Genomic DNA, 24,843 nt, shown 5'->3' with positions numbered 1-24,843 from the left:
CCGTGAGCTCCTCAAGGGTGGGGGCAGGGCCCAACAGTGCCCCGCATGGAGCTCTGCACACATTAGGTGCTTAATAAGTGTTTGTCTCTCCCATCCCATGCTGTTGCTTCTTGTTGATGTCACTACCTCTTTCAAATAAGGGCACGGTGACATACACATCTGTGTCTCGGAATGGGCCTGGCGTTGGGCATCCAGCTGCCTTTCTAGGGCCCTGGCTGTTCCCGGGAGGGTCTGTGCTTCTGGAACGGGCTTCTTGGCTGCTCCAGAGACACCACACCTGCCTCCCCCTTTATGCATGTCCCTCCCCCAAGGCCCCTGCCCCGGGGTAGTGCTCCTGGTGGTGACGTGTCCCTCTTACACACCTGGTCTGTCTGGCCAGCTGCCCTGCCTGTCCAGGGCACGCACCTCTCTTCTGTGCCCGTTGTTCTCCAAGCCCCTATAAATAGCCAATTTTATCTCCTCGGTGACAGCAAGCAGCTGGCTGAGAGGCCTGGCCCCACTTCTGTCCCCTGGCCAGGACTGTCCCACGTCACTCTGTGACCTTGGGCCAGGCAGTCCTCTCTCTGGGTCTCCCCCACCCCATTCCTGCCCCTGCTTCCCTGGGCCCCCTTGCCCATCACCAGGCTCCCTGCACTGTCCTCCCAGGGCCCCATGGCAGAGACTGAGGAGCCGCCCGGGGCTGGGGAAACCTGGGCCTATCGGGGCAAGCAGGGAGCAGGAGGCGTACCTAGTCCTCGGAGATGACCCATTCTGGAGGGGCTCCGGTCATGGGGACCAGTCAGGGTCATGCGTTCCACACAAGCCTCATACACAGGCCCTCAACAGGGTCGGCTGACATAGAGGTCAGGAGCAGGTGGGGGGCGGACTGGGCCTGTCCACAGTGCTGCGTGGCCACTAGGGCTGGGGGTGGGGTGGGAGCTGGGCCCTGTGGGAAGCCACTGGTTTCCCCTCAGTCCCAGGGAGGGACCTAAAGCTGCAAGGAGCTGACAAGAGGAGTGAGCTCCCTGTCCCTGGAGGTATACAAGCAGAGGCTGCTGATCTTAGAGCTGTTTCCAGTCCTGACTCCTTTCCTACTGACCTGCCAGATTCTGAAAACCCGCTTGCACCCCTCTGTTCCCTGCCCCAACATCTCCCAGGGTCCCTGTTGCCTCTGGGATCCAGCACCTTCTCCCGCCAATGCCCAATCGGGTCTTCCTCGGTTGAGTCTGCGTTTGCCCCTGGCAGAGAGGGTGAGGCCTTAGGAAGGAACAGGGAGGGCCTGGGGTGGCCAGGCCAGCAGCGCTGGGGAGATGGGATGAGGCTGGTGGGCCAGCCTCAGGGTCAGCAGAAGAAGGGAGGGAGTCCCTGCAGGGCCCTGGCCACCCACTCCCTGAGGGAAGGTGGCTCCGCTGGACTCAAACTGGACCCAGTCTCCCATGGGAGACTGTGGCCTCCGTAGCAAAGACCACTGACACTGGCCATGGACGGGGGCTTTGCTTTGGAGTTTGGACGGTCTGGAGTGGTTCATACATTCCCAACTGCTTACTAACTCCAGATCTGGGGCCACACTGGGGAGGGCGAGGTGCCCGTGCAGTGAACTGTCTGTGGGTCTGGCCAAGGGGCTTAGGCTGGCCCACCCCCGACTCTGACTCACCTGCCAGTCCTCTCCGGCTCACCCCCACTCAACGGCAAAGCCACATCAGCCACCCATCACCTCTGGCCACCCACTCACACCCACGCGTCACAGACACATAGCCCTAGCTCCTTCCTGCCCTGTCCACACTGCCTCTGCCCCCTCTCCAACCTGGCGTGGGCTCTCGTGTCTCCCCCGCTCTGGGTCTCCAGGGGTGACTCCTATTCTCCTGGGAGGAGGGCTTAGTGGTAACCCTGCTTGTAACCCCAGAGCCCCAGCCCAAGGCCTAAATCAATAAAACCCCCACTAAACAGCACATAAAACAAACCCAAATCATTCTCTAAATCCCCAGAGTAAAAACCCAGTACAAGCATTTGGGTTTTTCCCTTTGCAGATTTTTTTTTTTTTTAGTAGACATAGTCTCTTTCTCGTTTTACAGCAAACATTGCAAATATAGAAATATTTTTCTGTACAACGGGAGGACCACAGCGTACGGTGGGGACGAAGACAGAGCACATACGTCCGGCCCGCGCCCCTTCCAGCCACACCCCAGGCACAGCCCTCCCCAGTGCCCCTCGCGCCCCACAGGGCTCCGGGCAGGTCCTGGAGGCCACCCGGCTGCCTCGCTTGCTCTGTCCCTCTTTGGGGGCCTCTGGAGTTCGCAGCAAAGAAATGGACCGGGGAGGGGACCCACAGGGATCCACAGCAAACCTGGGCGAGGCAGTCGTGGGAGGAGCCGGGTGGCCACTCTGTGTCTAGCGTTTTATGTCTTTAAGAGAACTTGACTTTTATTATTTTTTGTTTAAAAAAGGAAGAAAATAAAGACAGAGAGTAAGATCAAGAAGGCAGAGAAGAATCCAAGAGGAAAGAGAATGAAAAAAGTCCCCTCCCCCACCCCCATCCCCAGACACAGTTTTCTCAAGTCCCTTGTGTGTGTGTGTGTGTGTGTGTGTGCGCGCGTGCGTGTGTGTGGGTGTGTGGAGGCCACGGCTCATTCTCTGTTGGGACTGGCAGCGCCCCCTCCCTGCGCTCTCTGGGGGCCCCAGGCTTCCACCCTGGCTGCGTGTGTGTCTGTGTGTGAGCGTGTCTGTGTGCACGTCTGTGTACACATGTGCACATCTGTGTGAGCGTGTCTGTGTGCACGCGTGCGCGTGTCTCCCTGTGTGAGCGTGTCTGTGTGCACGTGTCTCTGTGCGTGTCTACGCGTGTGTACGTGTGTGGCGCGTTGCGTGGGAGTCTCTGGGTTACGATAGCTGCAGTGGGTCTTGTGTCCTTTTTGGTCCCGTGGGCGTCACGAGTTCTGGGGAAGGTGCGGGGTGGGCGCGGGCCGTGGGCTCAGGACTTGTGCTGGGCCGACACGCCCTTCCAGTAGTCCAGGATGTCGTGCAGGTCCTCGTCTTTGGCGAACTGAACCTTCTTGCGCAGGGCGTGGCCGGCCGCCATGAACTCCTCGTGGTCCTTGTGGCGCCGGCGGCTCAGTCTGAGGCGCTCCCAGATGCTCTGGGAGGCCCTGCAGGCATACTCGGGGCTGGAGGAGTAGCTCAGGTTGTGGTACTGCGGGGACAGCGGCGAGTAGGCCAGCTCGCGAGGCCGCGGCCGGGTCAGCGGCTCCAGGATGGACGCCTTGCGGCCGCCCAGGCTCTCATGGGGCGGGGGCGCGGGGGGCGCGGGGGGCTCGGCCGGGTGGGAGCCGGGGTATGAGTGCCGGTGCTCGCCGTAGTGGCGGCCTTTCTCGGCCTCGGCCCGCAGCACGGCGGCCGCGGGCGTCACAGTGAGGATGGCGTCGGTGGCGGGGGAGCTCTTCTCAATGTACTTGGCCTCGGCAGCTGCAGCCTTGTGGGCGCCGGTGGCCTCGGCGCGGAAGGCTCGCGGGCTGCGTGCGGAGCCGCTGGACGAGGAGCTAGCACGTGGCGGGCCGGTGGCTGCCTCCACGCTGTGGTGCCGCTGCAGACCGTGGCCAAAGGCGTCCTTGTAGACGGGCGCCAGGAAGCCGTGCTTGCCGGCCAGCGGCTCCGACAGCAGCACCAGCTGTGGCTCAGCCGCGGACACAGCCCCGGTGCCAGCCTTGCCGCCCTGGAAGGAGGTGGCCTCAGACTTGAGCGCGTCGATGCAATTGTTGATGATCTGGTTGACCTTGTCCACCTCCTTGGCGATGGTGGAGATCTCGGCCACCGAGCTCTGGCTGTCGGGGCCGGGCCGGCCCAGCTCACAGTCCCTGCGCTCTGCAGGCTCGCCCGTGCGCACCTCCATGTAGCTGCCCTTGCTGGCCTTGGGCGTCTCGCCGCTCTCTGCCAGCTTGTACGGCTCCATCTCGCCGGCTGCCAGGTATGGGATGCGGGTGGTGGCCTCGGGGCCCAGCAGCGGGCCCTGGGACAGCGGGGCCAGGCCGGGGGCCTCCAGCTCGGGCCCATACTTGAGCTCGATGATGGTCTTCTTGAGGCTGCCGGCCGCGGCCGCCTTCTTGTGCTTTTCCTCCTGGCGCCTCCGCCGGCGCAGGCAGTAGTAGACGGCGCCCAGCACCAGCACCATGCCGAAGAGGCAGCCCAGGATGGTCATGATGTAGTGCGTGGCCGTGGACGGGCTGGGCACGGGGCCGGGCGGGCCGGGCGGCTTGGGCAGGCCGATGGTGAGGCAGGTGTGGTTGTGGTGCAGGCCAGAGCTGGTGGACACCACACAGTAGGTGTAGTTGGTGAGCGTGTATAGGTTGGTCAGGCGGATCTCCTCCTGCGGCTTGGTCAGCCGGGACACGGTGGACGAGCGGCTGTTGTTGAAATGCTCCAGCGTGTACATGCGCGTGAACGGGCTGGGCAGCTGCACCATGATAGTGGCCGAGTTCTGTGTCAGCTGCTTGACCTTGAGGAGGGGCCGCGCCTCAGCCTGGGGGGCCAGCGTGGGCAGCGCCACCAGCGGCGTGGTGCCGTCGCCGGAGAAGCAGTCCTCATCGGCACAGGGGGGCTCGCTGGGCTCGGGGGGCGGCGGGGGCGGGGGCGGTGGGGGCGCACGGCCGGGGGGCAGGCGTCCTGGCACAGGGGGTGGCTCAGCCACGTAGGCGCCGTCGGTGCACACGGACTGCAGCTTGGCGAGGATGCTGCGCTGGCCGTGGCGGCCCTGGCCCAGCAGGAAGTAGCCGGCGTAGAGCGGTGGCGACTCACACTGCACGCGGTCGTGGGCGTGCGTGGCGTTGGCAAAGGCAGCCAGCCAGCGCAGGAAGCCCAGGAGCTCGCAGGAGCAGTAGAAGGGGTTGCTGTAGAGCTCGCACACGGACAGCCGGGCCAGGCCGGCGAAGGTGGTGCCGTGCAGCCGCTGGATGCGGTTCATGGACAGGTCGACGTTGACGACGTTGGGGCACTCCCAGAAGGCGCCGGGCGTGACCACCTCGATGAGGTTGGCCTGCAGGTACAGGTACTCGAGCTTGGCCAGCCCGCGCAGCACGCCCTCCGTCAGGTTCCGCAGCCGGTTGTAGCCCAGCTGCAGCACCTGCAGGTTGAACTGGCCGGAGAAGGCGCCGTCCTCAATGTAGCCAATCTCGTTCTTGGTGAGGTTGAGGTACGTGAGGTTGCCGAAGCGGCTCAGCGAGGCGTAGTGCACACTGCGGATCCGGTTCTCGTTCAGCCGCAGGTCCACGATGGTGCTGTTGATCTGCTGCGGGATGGCCTCGTAGGGCGGCTGGTTCTGGCTGCAGATGGCCAGCCACACGAAACCCTTGTCGCCCTCGATCAGCCAGCAGTCTCCGCGGGCCAGGCCGCCCGCGTGCAGCAGGATGGCGGCCGCCACGCACGCCCATAGCGCGCCCCAGAGGCACCCGGCCATGTGGACGGCCTCCGTGGGACAGCCCGCACCGCCTGCCCAGGGGGACCGGCCGGGAGACCCTGGAGGAACCAAAGGGGCCGGCGCTCGCGCTCAGGGGTGTCCTGTCCCAGGCCGCATGCTGGCGTCGTGTGGGCACTGGGAGCCGGCTGCCACCCTCAGTGCCGCAGGCCCCCGGTCATGCGCCTATGTCCTGCCGAGGCCGTGGTCGCCTCCCCCATCGGCCCGGGCGTCTGGACAGCTCCGCCCTGCGCCTCCAGCTCCACGGTCCTGTGGCAAGACAGAAGAGGGGAAAGCATCAGGAGGGGCTGGGGTTCCGGCAGGCCCCACCGCGGAGGAGCAAGGCCCTGTTGGGCTGCCTGGTCAAACTAGAAGGCATGTTGGGGGAGCCCATGGTCCTACGGGACAATGTTGGGTACCAGAAGGGCACAGGACAGGTTGTGCCTGGAGGGAGGGAGTGAAGGGAAGCCCCCGTCCCAAGCCCTCCCCGGCCCCCAGACCCATTTCCTCCCAGAGGCGACAAAACCCCACCTGCTGGGCTGGGCCCTGGAGATTCAAGGACTATGGGTCTGGCACAGGCAGGGCCACTTGCGGGACAGTTGGGGATCAGGGACGCCCTCTCCCAGGAGGGCCCGGCCAGACTCACAGCCACCTGCAGAGGGTGCTTGGAGCCCTGGCCTAAGGGTCCTCAGCCCAGGACATATATTCCTCCAGGGCCTAGGGCGCCTCTGGCTCCCCTCCAGGGAGGCGCAGGGAGGCGCAGGGAGGCATCTGGCCCCAGGGACGGCCAGGTTCGGGGCCTGAGCCCTCCCGCACTGGGTCAAGGCACACATCACACTCCTCTGACCCTAAGTTTCCCCAAATTAGACTACTGGATGGTCTCAGGAGAAAGGAGGCTGCCACCACCCCCTCGTGGGTGGATCCCGGTAGAAAGGCTGGGAAGCCCCCGTGCCCACCCACACCCCCACCCGGGGCCTAGGAAAGGCCCGATCTCTCCCAGCTCTGCCAGCCAGCTCCTGAGACAAGTGTGAGGGGATGGCCACCGGCCCCTGCACAGACCCAGGATGGGACCGTCCCTCCTGGGTCAGACTGGGGAGCCTGCGCACAGGGAGATGGGGCTGGACACAGCAGCTCCCACCAACGGGAGGACCTCTGGTCTGGGGGACCCGCCCTCTGCCCCCCACCCCAGGTCTCCTGCGGGACAGAAGAGCAGGCATGCCTTTCCTCGTTAACATCTGGATTTATAGCCGGCCTCTGTCACCGCTCTGTGGCCTGGCCGGCAGCCAGCTGAGTGTATTTCACGGATATTGACGTTTGCAACTAGTCTGCACTGAGGCAGCTTAAATTAGGGAACAAAATATAATGATGTGAAATGGATTTTCTTCCCCTTCGGAAACTTCACAGAGCACTGTTTTGATCTGGCTCCTGGGGAGGAGAGTGACTGGCAGATGGTGGGGGGGGGACCCGGGGCGAGGTCCTCCTGGCCAGCCTGTGGCTGTGTGACTTCCTGCAAAGCACGGGGCCTCCCCTGGCCGGTGGGACAGGGAGGGAGTCTGTCGGGGGGACGGTGGGGTCCCTGCATGGTGTCCCTGGGGAGGACGGAGGGCATCATCTCAGTACCTGCCCCTGCCCCTCCACCAGGGGCCCCGCCGTGCGGGTAAGGCAGGTGGGGGCAACAGGGTCAGGCGGGCTCCCGCTGCTGAAAGCAGGTGCGTAGAGCCTGTCTAGGAAGTGTGGCGTCTCAGCAATGCTGATTGTAATCACCTTTAATCTCTTGCTCAAAATAACCCAAAGTCAAGTTAAGGAGGATTACAGGGGCCTGAAGAAGCCTTATCACAGGCAGACTCCGGTGGAGGAGGGACGGCCTCCAGGCTACCGGCCTCTCCCTGCTCCCCCCCACCCCCAGCCAGGGCCGCTGGGTCCCTTGGCGGCTCTGGGAGCAGCACGCACACGTGGGTCTGTGTGCGGCGAGGGAGGTGGTGGGGGACGGGGGGCTCACCCCGCAGGCAGGCTCCCACACGTGGGAGCTGGGGTCTGCATGTGCGAGCGGGAGGCTGTACCAACACACATGTTGGGACCCATGTTAGCACCCGTGCACGTAGACAGGGGTGCCTTCGGGAGAGCACGGCTCCATGGAAGCCTGCCCACGTGGTGGGTGTGAGCCCCCCCCCAGCCCCACCCTCCCCAGAGCGCACGTCCAGGAACACAGCATCTTGGGACAGGCACGTGATTCTGGGGACCCGTCTTGTCTCCCCTGTGAACCGCCCCCTCCCCCGGAGCTGCCTCCACCAGGCCAGCCATGTGATGAGGGAGGCAGGGCTGGCCCCCCTGCCCTGAGGACAGGGCACGTCCCCGCCTCTGGCGCTCCCTCTGGCCCGGCAGGTGTCCTGTTCTCAACTTCGTGGGCCATGCCTGCCCCCAGAGCCTGGGCTCTGTGGGGATGGGCGGCCTTAGGGGGAGGGACATGCTAGGAGTCTGGGTGTGACCCTGCTGGCTGGTCCCCTCTGCCCCCTTATAGCCCCCAAGACCTGGCCTCAGAGGGACGCCAGGATTCTCCTTCTACAGCTCACTGTGCAGATGGGAAATGGGAGACCTGTCTGAGGTCCCAGTGCAAGTGGCCCTGTCCTCCTGTTAGGGCTAGGCGTCCACACCTGCAGGCACCTCATCCCTCCAGGAGGCCCTCGGCTGCAGAGACTGGGCATCCTGAGCGGAAACGGATGCCCAGGGAAACGGCCTGATCGGCTGGGAGGGCTCTGCTCAGGTGGCGTGCTGTCCCTTGGCCTGCCCCCTCCTCCTGGACTCACTCGCTCACCGCCCATCGTCAGTAACGGACCCCAGCGCCAGCCCCACCCCCGTCTCTCTCTCTCTCTCTCTCTCTCTCTCACACACACACACACACACACACACACACACACACACACGTCATCCATGCCTGACTGGTCACTCATGAACCAGACGTACCCATAGATGTGGGAGGCACAGGCCTGTGTCACAGCAGCCCCCACCTAGCCCTGCCGCCCGCACCCCTGCAGGCCGGGGGTCCCTCTGCCAGCACCTCTCCCTCCACACCATCCCTGCCAGCTCGTGGTGCCCCATGTGGCCGCTGGCCGCTCGAGCTGTACTGTAGTCCTGGACAGCACAGTTCTACATTCCACAGAAGCACCTTGACCAGAACCCCCTCCAGCCCATCCAGGCAGTGTCCACCCCGAATGGTCACCAGCGACCCATCTCGCCAGCCCTGGGGGCACACTGTTTCCGCATCCCCCAGCCCCACAGCAGCCTCTTCCTGGAGCACCTTCTGCTCCAGGTCTGGGAGCAGCCGCTCCTCCCGACCGGTCCCCTCCACAGCCCCTGAGGCCAGACTCCGGCCTCAGCTGTCACCGCCTCTGCTCACTTCCCCGAGGGGATCTCAGCGCCCCTCAGGCTCACGGACAGCTCCCCCCGTGAGCTCGTGCCCCACCCCCCCCATTCCTCAAACCCCACACCAGTGCACCATCCTCGAGCACGCTCTCCCCTCTCCCCACATGCAGCCCAGAAGCAAAAGCATCCCCCCCACCTCCCTGGGCCTCTGGGGTCGTCTCCTGGCCTCTGCCGCCGAGGCCGCGCTGGTCCAAGCCACGGCCCCCTCTGGCTGGGCTCCCACCTCGTCTCCTGCTGCCCACAATCCACCCTCCCCACCGCAGCCACGGGAACTGGGGGGACCTTGGAGCGCGGTCATGGGATCCTGCCACTCCGCCATCCCCGCCCACAACCCGGGATGACATCCGTTCTTCCAGGAGGGAGCAGAGGAAAACCCAGGCTCCACCGGGACCTACCAGGCCTCGCCTGCTGGGGCCCCATCCATCCGCCGCCTCCCCCTCCACCGCATGTGCACCACCCCCGTCCTTCTGGCTGCAGGGCCTGGTCCCTCCCCGCAAAGCAAGAGCTTCGGATCCTAGAGCCGACAGCTCCCCCATCGGAATAGCACCCCTTCCGAGCCCCTGCCCGGTACTTGCTTATTTACTTGGATCACTGTTGGCTCCCTCCCTGCCCCCTGGGGTCACAAGCCCCAGTGCCCAGACCCCACGTCCCACCGGCTGGGACGCCCCCCGCCCAGAGCGTCAGCTGACAGGCAGGAGTTGCATGGGGTCAGGCTCCGGCCGTCAGCTCTGTTTTCTCATCTGTGAAATGGGAGCCAAACATGCCGCCTTCCCCAGGACCCGTGGGAGGGACCTGTTCCCACCCCTGCCCTGCAGGGATCCAGACCACCCCACGTCACTGTGGGCCACATCACCCCGAGCCGCCTCTGACCTGCGGGTTCAGACACATCCAGCGGGATGAGAAACACACGTCGGCCTCACGTCCTCACTTGGCAAAAACACCGCAGTGCCCCCCGCAGTGTTTCTCCGTGCACACCTCGCCTGATGGACAGAGAACCCTGAGCACGTTCCCTCAGCCCCAGGAATCCTGCTGGACCCCTGCCCCCTCCCTTCACAGACGCCTCACGCTGGCCCCTGCAAGGCCATGTGACAGAGACCCCACACCTCGGAAGGACAGACGGGCCAGGTGCAGCCTGGCACGTCCCAATGGGACGGGGCATGAGTTCTGGCCCTGACCAGAATAGCCTCGGGGCCAGTCCCTGCTCACCTCGCTTCTGCCCTCAGTCAGTGGGCGTAGAGCCTGGGGCCCCCTCATGTCCCAGCAGAGACCAGAAGCGCCCCAGCCCCAGGTGCCCTGCACAGTGGCGGATCACGTACACACGACAGCCAGCCTTCTGTGTCTGCACATGTGTATAGGGACCTGTGTGCCAAACTGTATCCGCGGCCCCACGCCTGTCTGCACATGCATGTTCACATGTGCCTGGGGGATCTGACAGTGGTCACTGAAGTGGACTGTCCTGAGGTCATCAGATACCAGTGGGGAGGGACAGGAGAGACAGTAGGGCCTGGAAAGGGGCTCCCCTCCCGTCATCACCATGACCATCGGGACAAGTCCCAGAGCCATCACCTCATTAAGCCTCATCACTGCCCTCCACAGGGACAGGGGACAGCCACAGTGCCCTCTGTGGCCCAGGAGAAAGGACCAGCCAGGGAGCCTCAGCTAGTCAGGCAGGACTCAGGCCACCCGAGCTGCTCCACTGACCCCACAGCTCCCCGTGGAGGGTCCCCCTGGAAGGGGGGCAGACGGAGCCCCTGGCTGCCCAGGGGGTGTCTGGCCCCACCCAGGCCTGCAGGGATGGGGAGGTGCTCACGGGGCCACCCAGGGACGGGCCTGGTTGTGGGGGGGGATGCAGATGGCAGGCATGACCAGCGTTCCCCAGCCCCGGGGCGTGCAGAGCTGGGGGCTTGGACGGAACCCCAAGAATGCAGAGGGGGAGGGTGGATTCCCTATCAATGTGCTCGGCTATTGTTAGAGGGGCGCTCTAGGGGACCCCAGGGTGGATGCCTGGTGCAAAGCCCTGTCTGGGAGCCACGGGCAGTGTAAGCCCCCCAGCAGGTGTATTCATCCGGGAGGGGAGCTGGCCGGCTGAGGGCAGGGGCCTGTCCTGGATGGTGACGCAGCATCTGGCCATTGGAAGGGAAGCGGTGAGAGCACGAGCTTGGAGAGGACCCTCAGAAAGAAAGAAGTTGGACTTTCCTAAAGAAGCATCACATCTGGATGGCGCCGGGGCGGGGGGTTGGGGTTGGCAGGGAGGGATGAGTCTTCCTGCCACTCAGAGTGAGGCCCAGCCTGACTGCAGAAAATACCAGACGTGTGACGGTCCCGCACACACACACCCCCACGTCCGGTCCAGCCCCTGCCAGGAGGGCCCTGGCGTTCGTTCGCATCCTCGTCCACAGCAGGGACACGCGCCAGGCAGCGGATATTTAGGAACAGGTCCCTGAGGCACGGATGGGGCACTGGGGGAACAGCAGGGAACAAGAGGGAGGCCTGCTCAGTACCAGGAAGATGCTGGAAAACTGTAGGCAATCAGGGAAGGCCTCCTCTAGGAGATGCCATGTGAAGGGTTCTAGTAGGTGAGTAGGAGTTTGTTAGGCAAAGAGGGGTTACCGGGCATCCCAGGTGAGAAGGAGGAGGCAGAAGGCACGTGTGATCAGAGCACAGCCCCTACGCAGGGTGTGCAGGGTGCCCAGGAATGGGGCAGGGGTCTCGGAACCAGAGTGGAAGGGCATGGTGGCAGGAGAGGAACCCAGACTCCCTGTTCCCGAGAGCCTGAGGCACGATGGTGGCACTGGGCTGGTAGGCGGGACCCCCTCCTCCCTCTCAATCCTGGGGTTGTGGGGAAAATTGGCGACAGTGGGGGAGGACAGGGACCTGCCCCACCCTGGCCTGCTCCCAGCCTCAGTTTCCCCACCTATAACATTAAAGAAAGGGCTGAGCTAGGTGCCTCCAAGCGGAGGTGCCCCAAGTCCCACGTGGTGGCTCCTAACCCCCCCCCACCTGGCGCTTGCACACACTGCCCCCTCCACCCGCTGCCTGGGGGGACGCCGGCGCTCAGGAGGCTGGTCCCACCTCTGTTCCCTCATGTCAACCCTGCCGACATGTTGCCGCTAATGAAATAAAGAAATATGGTGGTTCCAGGCTTTTAAACTTGTCACGGCCAGATTTGCATAATCACCTGCCTAAAAATACCATTGCTCTGCTCCATCTCAGTGCCCAGACTGGGGGCCAGCGCTGGCCCGGGGATTCTGCACAAAGCCCGACTCTCACATCCCGAGGGAAACGGGCTGAGCGCCAGGCACACGGGGAGGCGGGGAGATGGGCGGGAAGTTAGAGATCGATAACTTTTTACCACTCCAATGTTTGGCCGATAGATCATGTTTACTGCGAACGTTTGTCTGCCGCTGCAGCCGGGCTCTGCCGCAGAGGCCCCGGGGCCACGACGGGCACAGTGGGAAGTGCCATTGTGGGGCAGATGCCAGGGCCTCGGGCCAGCAGAGCCCGGGGTGGGGTGGTGGTGGTGGAAGCGGGGGGCTGGGCCCGTCCACCTGAATGGGGCACACCACCGGCTGGGGCTCCAGGCCCCCAGGCCGGGCCACGAATGTTGGTTCCTCCACGCTCTGGCTGTGTGACCTTGGGCAAGTCACTGGCCTTCTCTGGGCCTGTTTCCTCCTCTGGCAGATGGAGATCACGGGGGCTTATCCCTCACAGCCTCACGGCGAGGGTAACACGACATTACCCTCCGTACCTTCCTGCATGTACGCGCGCTCTATAAATATTCATTTCCTCCTAGGGCAGCCCCTTGGCCTCAGGCGGGCAGGGGAGGGAATGCACTGTTCCAGGCCGTGTGGGTAGACTGAGCAGGCCAGCAGGACAGGCCTTGGGGGTTTTTTGACTTCAGGAGCTCCCCATCCCGGTGCCCCCAGCACTGAGGCCGAGCGAGTGCTGTCCCCAGCCTCATCACCCACCTTGAGCCTGCCCTCCCTGCTCCTGCTCCGTATTCACCCACGGAGGCTGGCCCGGGCTCCTGCAGCCGGCCGTCCCGCAGTGCTGACTCAGCCGGGCTCCAACCTCAGGACTTGGCCACAGGGTCGGCCTGGCAAGCCCCCGACCTCAGCTGGCCCTGCCCTCGTCCTCTGGGAGGCAGGCTGGGAGGCCCACGGTGGAGAGACCATCCCTTGTCCCTTGCCCTCCACCCAACAAGGGTACATGCAGAGGGAGCCGGGAAAGGTGACGGGATGGGGCCCAGGGAGAACAGGGAGGACATACCTCACCCACCCAGTGACCTTGGGCGTCCCCCGGAGCCCTGAGCCTCAGCCTGCCTGGCTAGAGTCCGGGATGGGCAGCAAGCATGCAAACAGCAGTGGTCTCCAGTTTCCTATAGGACCCCACGTGCAGCGAGTGTCTCCTGTGTGGGAGCACCCCCAGGAAGACGGAGAGGAGGGAAAGCCAGCAAGCCCAGGCTTTCCCCCCGAGCAAGGGCAATGGAACATGGCATCAGAATCCACCACTTCGCTTGGTAATTCCAGCCCTACCCCGGGGTTTCCAGGGGAAACCCTGCAGCTGGAACCCAAGCTGCAGCCCAGGGCGGGGCTGGGCGAGGGTTCCTGGAGGGGCAGACACAGCAGCAAAGGCCCCAGGCAGGGCTGGAGTCTGGCCCCCACAACGCCGGGCTCGCTCTGTCCCTGTCCCGCCAGGCCCCGCAGCTCCCGGCTGCTCTGAGTTAATTAGGGATCCAAACATTTAATGGTCTGTTATGCTTCCACTGGGCATCTTTTTAAATTAAAAAAACATGATGTACGGCACTGTTGGAGGGAGAAATCACTTTGCGATGGTTTCCTGCTCAGGCACTGGCAGGGACCGGGAGAGGGTGGCTGGCTGGCCTCCAGGGAGGCCGGACGGCGACACGTGACCCTCTCCAGGAACACTGCCCCCAGCCCCCACCGTCGGGAAGCATGTTGCAGACTCCAGGCAAGGGTCTGGGTGTCCAAGGGACACCTGGCACTCTTCCCCATGACACCCTCCTAACCCTGGCAGCCAGGAAGTTCTATCTTTAGTCTGACCTGAATCTCTCCAGTTGTTTTGAGGGATGGCCAGCCTGAGACCGCACTTGGAGATGCGCTGGTTCTGCTCTTCCCAGTCGAACCTAAACCCCCAGGAACCCTGAGCTCTGGGAGCCCTTTCTGGGCACGGGGATTCTGTCCCTCTTCCCATCTCCTGCAAAGGGCAACGTAGACCGCTGGGAGGGCCTCGGGGGACACTGCCCCCCGTCCCCATGCTCCACCAGCCGGGGCCACGCACCCAGACACGGGGACCGCTGCCCACCCTGATCACTCATCAGGTCCTGTCTCGAGTCCCCGCTGCTGTGATGATTTTCTCCGAGCACAGTTTCCGGCCACTACGAGTTGCACTAAAGATCTGGGGCATGGTTTTCAAGCAGAGGTTGTAAGACAGCAGTCAGCTCCTCAAACATCACATGAAGGAGGGAAACCAGGTCCGAAGCAAAGTCCCACCTAAGGCAGCATCGGTGACCCCACCCCGGCCAGGGACGGAGCCGAGACACAGGCTGTCCCTGGGCTAACCGGGCCCCCGGCTATGTGTCGGGATCACCGGCCATGCTGGGATGGCGTCATCACTCTGGTGAGGGGTCCTGGGGAGAGTCCAAGATTGGGGAAGAACAGCCAGTAGGGTCCCTTAGCAAGCAGGGGGTCTCCGCGTCGGAAATGGGGCTCTCTCCCCACATGACCAGATCAACACGGGGCTTCCGACCAAACAGCCTCCCCAGCGCCCCCTCGGCCACAGCCAGGACCACACCCCCCCCCCACAGGCCCTCTCCCTCCAGAAGCCACCCCTCCCTCGAGGGCCCCTCATGGACACCTGTCAGGAGGCTGCTGCAGCTCCCAGGGGCAAGGATCCTTCCCAGGCTCCCCGGGAGCTCTGAGAACAAGACCCCCTTTCTCTGCAGCCCCTGTGCCCCAGGGACCTCAGGCTCCTGTCCCAGGAAAGAGGCTTCTGGAGGGGAATCCAGCACCATTGGCAGGCCTGGGCCCAGACTCTTGTTCTTAATTTGTCACTGAATCCAAGCACACACACAGACACACACACACATGCACAGGGTCTGCTGCCTGGCGGCCTGGGGAGCCCGGAGCCATCCTAAGAGCAGACATCACCTCTGTCTGCTCACATCTCTATGGTCCCATCTAGAAAGCATTTCACTGGGATGAAGGGGTAAAATCGGTCCCCCCAACCCCATATCAACAGGCAATGAAACGTCCAACACCATATAGTGAATCATCTGTTCCCTCGGCTGATCTGTGATGCCCCACAGGGTGAGTCAGGTCGAGCCTGCCCTCCCCCTGTAACCCCGCATGGCTCCCCAGTGCCCTCAAGAGAGATCATGTCCCCGCCTGTCTACCTCTCTCTGCCCCCACCTTGCCCTGTAAGACGATGGTCAACCTGCTTCTCTTGCATTTTCTCTAAGCTGCTGTTTCCCAGCCTGGGACACATCCCCCAGCCACCACTGTAGTCTCTGCTTGGACTCCCGAGAGGGGCTGGGGTCTCCCCTCGTAAGCACGAAGTGGCCCAGCTGTGCCCCCGTGCGTCCCGCCCTGTCAGCCAGACTGGGGGCTGCAGGCATGGGTGGCTGGCTCTTCCGCGTCCCTCCCAGGCACAGGGTAGGCAGTGGACGGGGACTGAGCCTGTGGAGGTGCTCAGTCCGTCACCTGGAAGGGAGGGTAGCTCCATGTCTTGATTCTCCCTGGACGGTCTCCACACACCTGCTGTTCGGTGGCACTATGCGTGGAACCCCCCCACCCCAGTCACACACCCCGCCAGGTGGCTCACAGTTGCATTGGTATGGACACCTCTGCTGGGGACCGCGCCATTGTTATCGGTGGCCCCTTGCCCCTCTTGTGACGCCTAAACGGCCCTGTTTATGTCCCTGGGACATAAACTCTGTAATGAGCTTGCCCACAGAGGACGATAGACACCCTTTCGCGCTTCTCCGTTTCTAGAACCTTGGCTCAGCGTCCCTCTCCCAGGTGATTGGGCACAGCTCTTCCAAACACGCAGCCAAGATGCAAGTGGGACCCCACAGAGCCTACAAATTAACTTTGGAAGAACCTTCGAGATTTTAATATTTCGGCACGGCCTGTCCCGTGACGCCCGCTATCTCTCTGGTCTCCCAGGAAGACTCCGCAGAGTTCCGCACGATGATCTCAAAGTTTTCTCATAACTGCATTCATGGGAATCCCACGGGGTGTTTGTGTTGTTGCCACTGTGAGCGGGGACCGCTGATCTCATTATGTTTTCCGACCAGCTGTTGTGGGTACAGATGAGAATGACCGACTTGTGTGTGTCTGTTCAATATCCAGCCCGCTACTTTCGCCAAGTTCTCCAGTGACCACTTCAGTGGCTTCTTGGTTTCCTCAGGCCTCCGATCAGGCCGCCGGCAAATGATTACAATTCTTTCCCAGAGACCGCGCATTTAATTCTGTTTCATGTCTTATTGCTATGTCCAGGATTTCTGGACAATGATAAAGGGCTCTGTTGGTGGTGGCTGTTTGTTGTTTGTTTTTTTTTAATAAAAGTTTTTGAACTCCCAGGAATTTGAAAAATCTCATCATTTAGCATGGTCCTGGCTGTGAAGTTGGGACATAGTTTCTTTACTGGGATGAGAAACCATCCCCGGTTCCATTTTTAGCAGTTCCTTTAAGATCGGAAACCAGAGCTAGATTTTATCAGATGCTTCTTGTCATTGCTCAACAGGGTCCCACCGCCAACCTGTTGAGGTTGTTATGTATTATATTAACAGGTTTCCCCACTATTAAGCCATCTCTGAATTCTTCTGATAAATCCTACTTAATCACAGAGGATGTGGTTAGGTAGGATCCTAACATTAGGATCCTATTAGGATCCTAACATTCTGGGAAACGGGATCTGTGTGTATCTCACCGAGGATTTCTGATGCCATCCCCAGGGGTGAGATCTGGGTGAGGTCTTGTTTCTGTACAGTGTTCACAGTCTGGGGCCGTTCTCACCCTCTCTCACCGGGGTGACTTCCTGCAGACAGCAGCTTCCCGCTCCGGTGAGACTCCCGGGTCTCTGAGCTTGGGGCCCCTCCCCGGCGAACGTGTTCCCAAAGCCATGTGGGCAAACACCACGGACCACTCCGTCAAGGGACCGTCACCCTGCGTTCATTGTTAGTACGTTCCTGATTTTCATGATTCGGGGTTAGCTCCAGGCCGGTTACACGGCAGGGAAATGGGCTGGAAAGTGGACACCAGCCTGGGGGAGGTCAGGACTGTGACACCACCCGCCGAGAGGACCCTGCAGGGCCTCCTGCTCTGTGTTCCTTGTCACCCACAGGCAGACGGATGGACGTCACGTCGGGCATCAGGGGCACGGAAAACACAAAATGAGGGAAGGCCCGGACCCTCTCAGAATGTCCCCTCTGAGGAGAAACCCCGCAGAAGTGAGGGGCTTGGCAGGAAGGACACCCCTGAAAGATGGTACCATCTCACTGTCCGCCTGCCACGCTGGGACCTGGACCTACCCCTGCACAGGATGTCTGTCTCTGCATCCCTTGAATCCGGTGGTCCTGACCACACTGGCCACCAGCGCTGCCAGAAGTGAGACCTATCTATCCTGGGCATGGCCCTCGGCTGCTGACACGCGGACGCAGCCGCCGCCACCAAAAGCGACAAGCTTCGGCGTGGTTTGTTACATGGCAACATGACACAATGCCGCGTGTCAGAGCAGGACAGTGACAGGGAGCGGGAGAGCCCCGCGCCCCCCCACCCCGCCCATCACAGGGAGCTCCTCACCCTCACAGTCCAGGAGGGGGCGCCTGCCAGGTCGGGCGGGGGGGGGGGGGGGTTGCGGGGGCGGCGCCTGCAGTGTGTGGGTCAAGGAAGGCCCGTCCATGCCCACGCCCCTGAGCAGTGGCCTGGACAACAGGGTTTTTGACCCGCGAGAGACTCAGGCCCTGGTGCTCTCCAGGCCAGCAGGTTTGTGCAGATGCCTTCACTTTGAAGGCTCAGTTTACCTCCCTGACCAACGGGGCCATGGGCCCCTGCTTACAGGTAAACGCAGCCACGTCTGGGAACAGCCAGGACCCAGTGTGGCAGGTGTCCCCGGAAGCAGAGGCTCATGGGGTGCAAACCATCTGCCCCCAGACCCCTTGGACTTTCTCAGCTGCATCTTGTCTGCTCTGGGAAGTGGGAACAGTGCACGGAGCCCGCAGGTTCACCAAGGGGCCTGGGCAAGACACGCGTGTTCGTGCACCATGCCACACCCGACGGGGCCGCGTGAGGTTCTGGCTGCTGCCAGGATGTGGGGACAGGGCTGAAGAAGAGCTGATGCAAAGTCCAGGGGGCGCAGGCAGGCCTGGGCAGCTGGAGGGTTGGGTTCCCCTTTCCCAGGGCGTGGGCTGCAGTCGGCCCACAGCTGTCCCTCTGAGGGCCCGCCAGCTCTCAGAGTCCATAAAAAATCAATCTAATGACACAGCAAACATTAATTATAGCCGTGAGACCAGGAATGGGATTGATCTGGAAGGGGCCGCTCTGCTGTTAGTCATCAAGATGCTCTGTGGGGGTGGGGAGGGGCCGGGGCTCGGGGGCAGAGGCCATGGAGCCGACCAGAGCCTGCCCCCCAACATCGGGCTGACAGCAGGGGAGTGGAGGCTGCTGGGGGCCCAGCCGGGGGTCAGGGTCCTGGGAGCTCGGTCTGGCCCTGCTTCCCACTGGTTTTCTGGCCCAAAGGGACACTGCAAAGGGGCGGGGCTCCCTCCAGAAAGCTCCGGGTGGGGAAGGACCAAGCCGGACTCCTCAGCTCTCCCTGCTGTGCGAACAGCAGAGCTCCCAAGTGCAAGGAGCTGAGCATGAACCCTCAGGGGCACGGCCAGAGCCCCCTGCCAGACGGCCCTGGGGAAGGGCCTGCAGTCAGCCAGCTGGACAAGGACATGAACGGAAGTCCCGGTGGGGGCTGGGCAGCCAGCGGCACAGCCTCTGACCCACGGAGGGACACAGACATGTTTTAAGAACATGCAGAACATGTCCCGTGTCCCCTGGGGAGGGGGCACCTGGCAGCCCCCCGCCCCTCCTCTAGGTGGGGAACACAGGCTCCATTCTCCCTAATGCTATCCCCCGAGCAGCACACTGGTCTGTGTTCTGGGGGGCGTGGGGCGGTTGGGAGAAGAGGTGCTCAGGGACCCTTCCCAGGTGAGAAGTGACCGCAGATGCCCTCGGATGGCGGGCTCCCCTCTCCCACAGTCCCACCCATGTCCCTGAGGTCCAGGGGTGCTAGGGACCACCATGTGGGGCCAGGGACTGCTCCGGCCAGGCCTCCCTCTGCGTGTGTGGCTGGGGAGGGGGACTGGAGCGCGTCTGGCTGTGCCATGCCTCCGAGCATATGTCTGAGCAAGAAATCCAGCGAGGTCCATATGCCGCTGTTCTAAATAGAGCCTCTCTGGAGCCTTCAAAGGGCCAAGGTCAGTGAAACTGGAAGCCAGGAAGCATGGTGGGCAGGGGGCTGGGCTGAGATGGCGACCTGGGTCCCCCTCCCGGGGCAGCTTCGAGGTGAGGGTCGGGGAGGCCTGTATCGAGCGCCCCTGAGACCCGCAGGGAGGAAGTGTCTGTGGCGACCTCACGTGTGTGTCCCCAGAGTGCAACCCGGCAGCCCTGGGCCCTCTGCCTGCCCCCGCCGCACCTCACGCGCACACACCCGCACGCACACACGGGCGTCTAATTATTGTCTCGCGGCGGGCAGGAGTCCGACCGCCGGAGCAGCTGGAGGACATTCAATTCTCGGCGTAATTGACAGTGCTGGAAAGCACCCAAGTGGGGTGTGAGGACGCGCTCCCCTCCGCGACTCAATCCTTCATCGCCGAGCACATTACTGCCTTGGTTCACACTGCCTCCGCCCCCTCACCGCCTGCCCGCCTGGCTCTGGGCCTCCGTCTGTCGGCCGGCCGTCTGTCCGTCTGTCGCCCGAGATACCACCGGCCACCGGCCTCACCTCTGTGCGTGGAGGGAGCTGCTTTCCCCCCGACCGCCCGCACCCTACCCCCCCACCCCAGTGTCAGGCCCCGGGGACGGCTATGGGGAGGGACTTCAGGGAAGGACTCTGGGACATAGCGTTGGGACTCCAGGGGTCACCACCCCAGTCCCTGGGCTGCCCGGCAAGTGCTAGGAGGCCAGGGGCACCTGCCCCCACTCGCTCCTCCCCAAAGGCTCCTAGAGGACAGTGTGACATTCTTGGGGACCGAGCCTCCCACAGGGGATAGGGCCAGTTAGCAGGCATGCACAGACAGGGCAGTTGCCTGGGTGGCAGAGTGACCGCGCACCCAGAGTGACCGCAGAGTCGGGGGAGGTGCAGAACACATCCAGGGGCTGGGGGGCACCCACAGGGCTATCTGGGGAGGTCTCCGGGCTCTGTCCTCATCCGTGTGAGCAGCAGCCTTGATGAACTCTGAGAACCTGTAGGAAGGGGACGGAGGCTGAAGGCCAGGACTGGGAGCCAAGCACTCCCTCCAGCTCGACGAATATCTCAGGGCAAAAAGCATGCCAGAAAGGGGTCAGCATGGCTCTACATCACCCGTGGGGAAGAGAATGAAGCGAGAGCCGGTTGGACAGGTCAATGTGGCCACCTGAGAAGGTAACTGGCTGACTTAATAGAGATATAGCAGGGAGAACAGAGAAGGTGATGACCCGGCTCTAGGCAGCACGGCTCAGCCTGTGCTCAGAGCATCTGGCTCCAGACTCCAAGGAACATGACCAGAGCCCACACTCCTAGAGCACCTTCTAGGAGCTAAACTCTCGTCTATCAAACTATTCAGAACTGGGGCCAGTCCTGTGAAGCAGGAAGTAGTATTACGCACCTAACCAAAGAGGCACGAAGTTCTTAATGAACTTGGCTGAGTTTCCACAGCTGCTTAGTCATGGGGCAGGATTGAAACCCAGGCACCTTGGCCCCAGAGCCCCAGTGCCTACCCACACGTGATGCAGCCAACAGACCCAGGAAGGCGCGTCTGAAAGCGACGGAGTTGGGAGAGCACGGACGCGAAGGTACGGACGCGAAGGTGGGAGGGACGGCGTGGGGGTGTCTGGCTGAGAGGCTGCCTGCAGAACAGGCCCCCCAGGCCCTGGGGTGGACCTTTTCACCCTCCCAGAGAACTCCCCGAGTCTGCTCACCAAGGTTTAACACACACGGCCTCCCTGGGAAACACCTAGGTGGCATCGCACAAAGATCAAGACCCACGGAGCCCATGAGCCCAATTCTGGTGTATTTTACCACAATGGAAAGTTCAGAAAGAAAGGTGGCGGGTGGGGGTGGTCTGAGAGGGGCACACAGAGGCCCCGGCAGGGGTGGGGGGGCGGGGACTGACACTCAGCTGGACAGTGTTCGGGTTCTCAGGGTATCGCTCTTCACACCTTGAGCTGTATTAAATATATCATAATTAGTGAAATATTTGAGATTTCTTAAATCTTTGAGACGTCTGCAATACTTTATAATACATTTTTAAATGTTTCGGAAAGGAATGGGCTGCTGTGTGCGACTGAGTTCCCCGTCGCCAGAGGTGTGCAAGGAGAGGCTGGATGTCAGAGAGGGCACTTCCCCCAGCAGGGGGGTGCCTAGAACCAGGAAAACGGTCAGCATCACTCGTGAGCCTTTACGAAACAGAGACTTCCGGGACCCATCTCTACTCCTGATTCGACAGGTCCCAGTGTAGGGCCTGGGTGTCTGCGTTTGTGCCACAGGCCATGTGTCCTCTGTCCTGGTTGGGACACAGATTCTGGCTCATGCTTTGTTTTCTCTGGCCTTGAGGACCAGGCCCAGGCTCCTCGGCCCCCGTCAGGCTGAACACAAGGTGGGGGTACCAGCCCCAGGAGCTGCAGGCGTGGGGCCTTCGGCAAGGTGTGCACGGCCCCCCTTGCAGAGACGGGAGCACTGAGGACCAGAGAGGGGAAGAAAGAGCCTGAGGGTCACAGGAGAGAAGGGAGGGGAGAGAGATGTCCTTTCTGTTCCAGGGCTGCCCCGGTCACGGGTGTCCCCCGTCCTGGTCGTCAGAGCACTAATGTTGACCCGTGGTGTCTGGAGACAGTCCCTCCCTCACAAGGCCCCCCTCAAACCTGAGCCCCTCCCGCCTCTGACCACACACAGAGGAAAGGTTTGACGGATGGAGCTTGGCAGGTGTGTAGCTTGGCGCCCAGCAAACAGGCAAGCTGACCGACGGCCCTGAGCTCTGGCCTTTCCTCGTCTGATGGTGTTGAAAGCGGCTGTGTGCCCGGCCCAGGCCAGAGCTGGGCAGCGGCAGACAGAGGTGGCCACGAAGCCAGGTGCCTGAGGAACCCCATCGAGAGAACCTCCCGACATTGGCCTCAGCCTTGTGAGAGTGTGCACTCAGGCCTCGAGAAGGAAAGGCATTTTCCCCGGATCACACAGAAGACTGTAGCACAACCAGGACGAAGGCTTTGCTCTCCTGAGCCCTCTCCAGCCCTCCTGCAGCTCCAGGGCATTGGGGCTGTGCCGTAGCCCAGGGCGGGGATTGGGGGGGTGGTAGGAGGCTGCCCCCACCTGCCTGCCGCTCCAGTACCCACGGGGGCCTTGGAGCAGCGGGGTCGAGTGCCCAGGCTGGCAGACAGAGATGCCACCTGGCTGGTGACGGCCTCGTGGGAGGCCCGCAGCGGCCCCGCAGGGCTGGGAACCTGTCACCGGAACGGCGGCTTCCCGCCACGGAGGTCTGACTTTACCAGCGCCGTCGCACATTTCTGTAAACGTTAGCACAAGCGCAGCATCGCAAAGGAGCGGAGAAGCGTGCACCGTCCTCGCTCTGCTGAGGAGGAAACAGGTGGAGGCTGGGGGGAGGCCAGGCGGGGACCGGGTCGGAGAGTGAGTGGGGACAGTGGGACAGCCCCGGGGGCCACCGGAGAAAGTGCGGCTGAGCGCACTCGGTATTTAGCTGCGGTTGATTCCAGTAATAACGAAGCAACGTTCGCACTGTAGGATCAAGATAACCATACCAACCCATCCCACAAAGAGAGACCCAAGTACTAAGACAGGAAGGAGGCTCAAGGGAGGAGGAGCCAGTCCCGGGAAGGGAGAGGTGGTCTCAAGGGCCCGCGGGGACCTGGAGCAGGAAGGGGCTTTGAGGGACTCGGGGCCAGAGCCCCGCGCTGCCATTCCTGCCACACAAAGGCTGGGACAAAGGGCCATCTGGTCTACCCCCTGCCCCCACCCCTAGGTCGGGCTGGGCTGCTGACGATGGCCCAGTACCCCTTCTGGAGGCTAGACAGGCCTCCCTCCCGACCCGGCCCCCTGCATGGACAAGGGGCTTGACATAATCCACAAGGCCTCTGGGGAAATGAAAAGCAGGAGGAGGAAGCTCACGGACCAGGCTAGAGAATTCGCACCCCACCCCCTTGGTTCTGCCTTCTTCTTCCCAAAAGAGGTAATGGGTAGAGGCTTTGTCCAGACGGGGGGGGGGGCCCGGGTTCAGGGATGCGGGCTTCCTCCTGAGGAGGACAGCAGGTGTGCTGTGGGGTTGAAAAGGAGAGGTGTCCGGCCAGGCTGGGCTCACAAGGGAAAGCATGCTGGGATGCTGTGGACTGGGCTGGGGCTGGGACAGAGGTGGGGGTGGCCAGAGCCCACCAGGGCCAGGCTGCAGGAGCCATGGGCCTCCCCAGGGATGTCCTCCTTGCTGGACCACAGTGCCCATCCCTCCACGGTCCGAGGCCAGCCCTCTGGGCCCTGCTATGTCCTTGGCTCTCAAGACAGCTCTGTATTCGTGCCAGCTGCCTTGGGAAGAACACGTCCCCACAGGCTCCGTGTCGGCGGTCCCTCATTCTGCGGACCGGCTGGGTGACTGACCATGCCACTCTGGAGCTCCCCGATCGTGCACCCACACCATGGGGGCTGCAGCTCTGCCCTGCCCATCCAGAGTCCACACCTGGCAAGCGAGTCCCTGCCACGTGCCAGAGGCAGGGCTAATGGGTTGCAGAGGGACGCCCAAGTTTCAACCAGTACGTGGGTCAGCCGGGGACGCAGCCTGGTCTTGTGGGCCCAGGAGGGCTCCCCCAGAGAGCTGACATTTCTGCAGAGACTTGAACAGTGAAAGACCAACCCTACAAAGGCAGTGGGGGAGACAGGGCAGGGGAAGGGGCCAAGGAGGCCGGAAGAGCCAGGAGGGTGGGGGTGAAAAGACCCGAGAGGCTGCTGGGAGCCTTGATCTCACCCCGGCGCCCCTGCCAGAGACCGGATGTGATCTCAGGGGCAATAGGGAGCCACTGAAGGTTTGGCGCAGATGACGTATGATGACTCTGGCTGTTGATGGAAAAGGGACTGTTGCAGGACAACCGTGGATGTGCAGGGAATCGAGCAGAAGCATCTGCAGTCCGCGGGAGAGGGGGCAGGAGCCCGGTCAGTGAGGGGCAAGGGAGGGACGTGGGCGGAGCCGAGAGGCAGAGACACGCCCGACAGAGCACATGGGGACCTGTGCGGGAGTCCAGGGTGTACACAGCAGCCGTACCCGGATAGCCCCAAACCGGACATTACCCAAACGCTCGTCCACAGGCAGACAGACAGCTCCCAGCGGTGCAGCCATGACAGAAAGCTGTCACGCGGCCACAGAGACGCACAAGCCGTCCCGACGCAGTGACATGGAGAAGCCCTACCCTGGAGGGTGTGCAGACCGCCCCAGGGAGCCGCTGAAGCCCGGCCGTTGGTCTGGGAGCTGGGGACATAAGACCTTATGAGAGAGTTATAAGAACTTCAGAGAGCCATGCTGGTCTGGGGTTCCTCTGTCCCCATGGCCCGCACTGGGCAGAGAACCAGCGCGGTCTGCATGAGGACGTAGCTGACCCCAGACCCCAGGGCAGGACAACTGATGCAGCAAGAGAAGGGGCAGGCACTTTGGGGGCACCAACTTCTAAGGGGGCACATGAGAGAAAGCATGTCAAGGCAGGAGAAGTGCGGATGCCAGGAGCAGAGGAGGGGCTGTTGCGAGG

General features: G+C 62.6%; 1 protein-coding gene across 5 annotated transcripts in view; it reads right to left on the bottom strand.

Annotated features, from left to right (window-relative positions):
• Positions 1 to 2,519: 2,519 nt before the first annotated feature.
• ELFN1 (extracellular leucine rich repeat and fibronectin type III domain containing 1) overlaps positions 2,520 to 24,843 on the bottom strand; it is a 68,182-nt gene continuing 45,858 nt past the window's right edge. For all 5 annotated transcript variants that reach the window (XM_032328500.1, XM_032328497.1, XM_032328501.1 and 2 more), the window contains one exon: positions 2,520 to 5,689. In XM_032328500.1, coding sequence (XP_032184391.1) covers positions 2,948 to 5,422 — 2,475 coding nt within the window. In that variant the 5' untranslated portion in view covers positions 5,423 to 5,689 and the 3' untranslated portion in view covers positions 2,520 to 2,947. The remainder of the gene's footprint in view (positions 5,690 to 24,843) is intronic.

Source organism: Mustela erminea, chromosome 20, assembly GCF_009829155.1.
Source record: "Mustela erminea isolate mMusErm1 chromosome 20, mMusErm1.Pri, whole genome shotgun sequence".
Taxonomy (NCBI): domain Eukaryota; kingdom Metazoa; phylum Chordata; class Mammalia; order Carnivora; family Mustelidae; genus Mustela; species Mustela erminea.
Note: the sequence above shows the minus strand (reverse complement) of the source record. Positions and strands in the feature narration are given on the sequence as shown.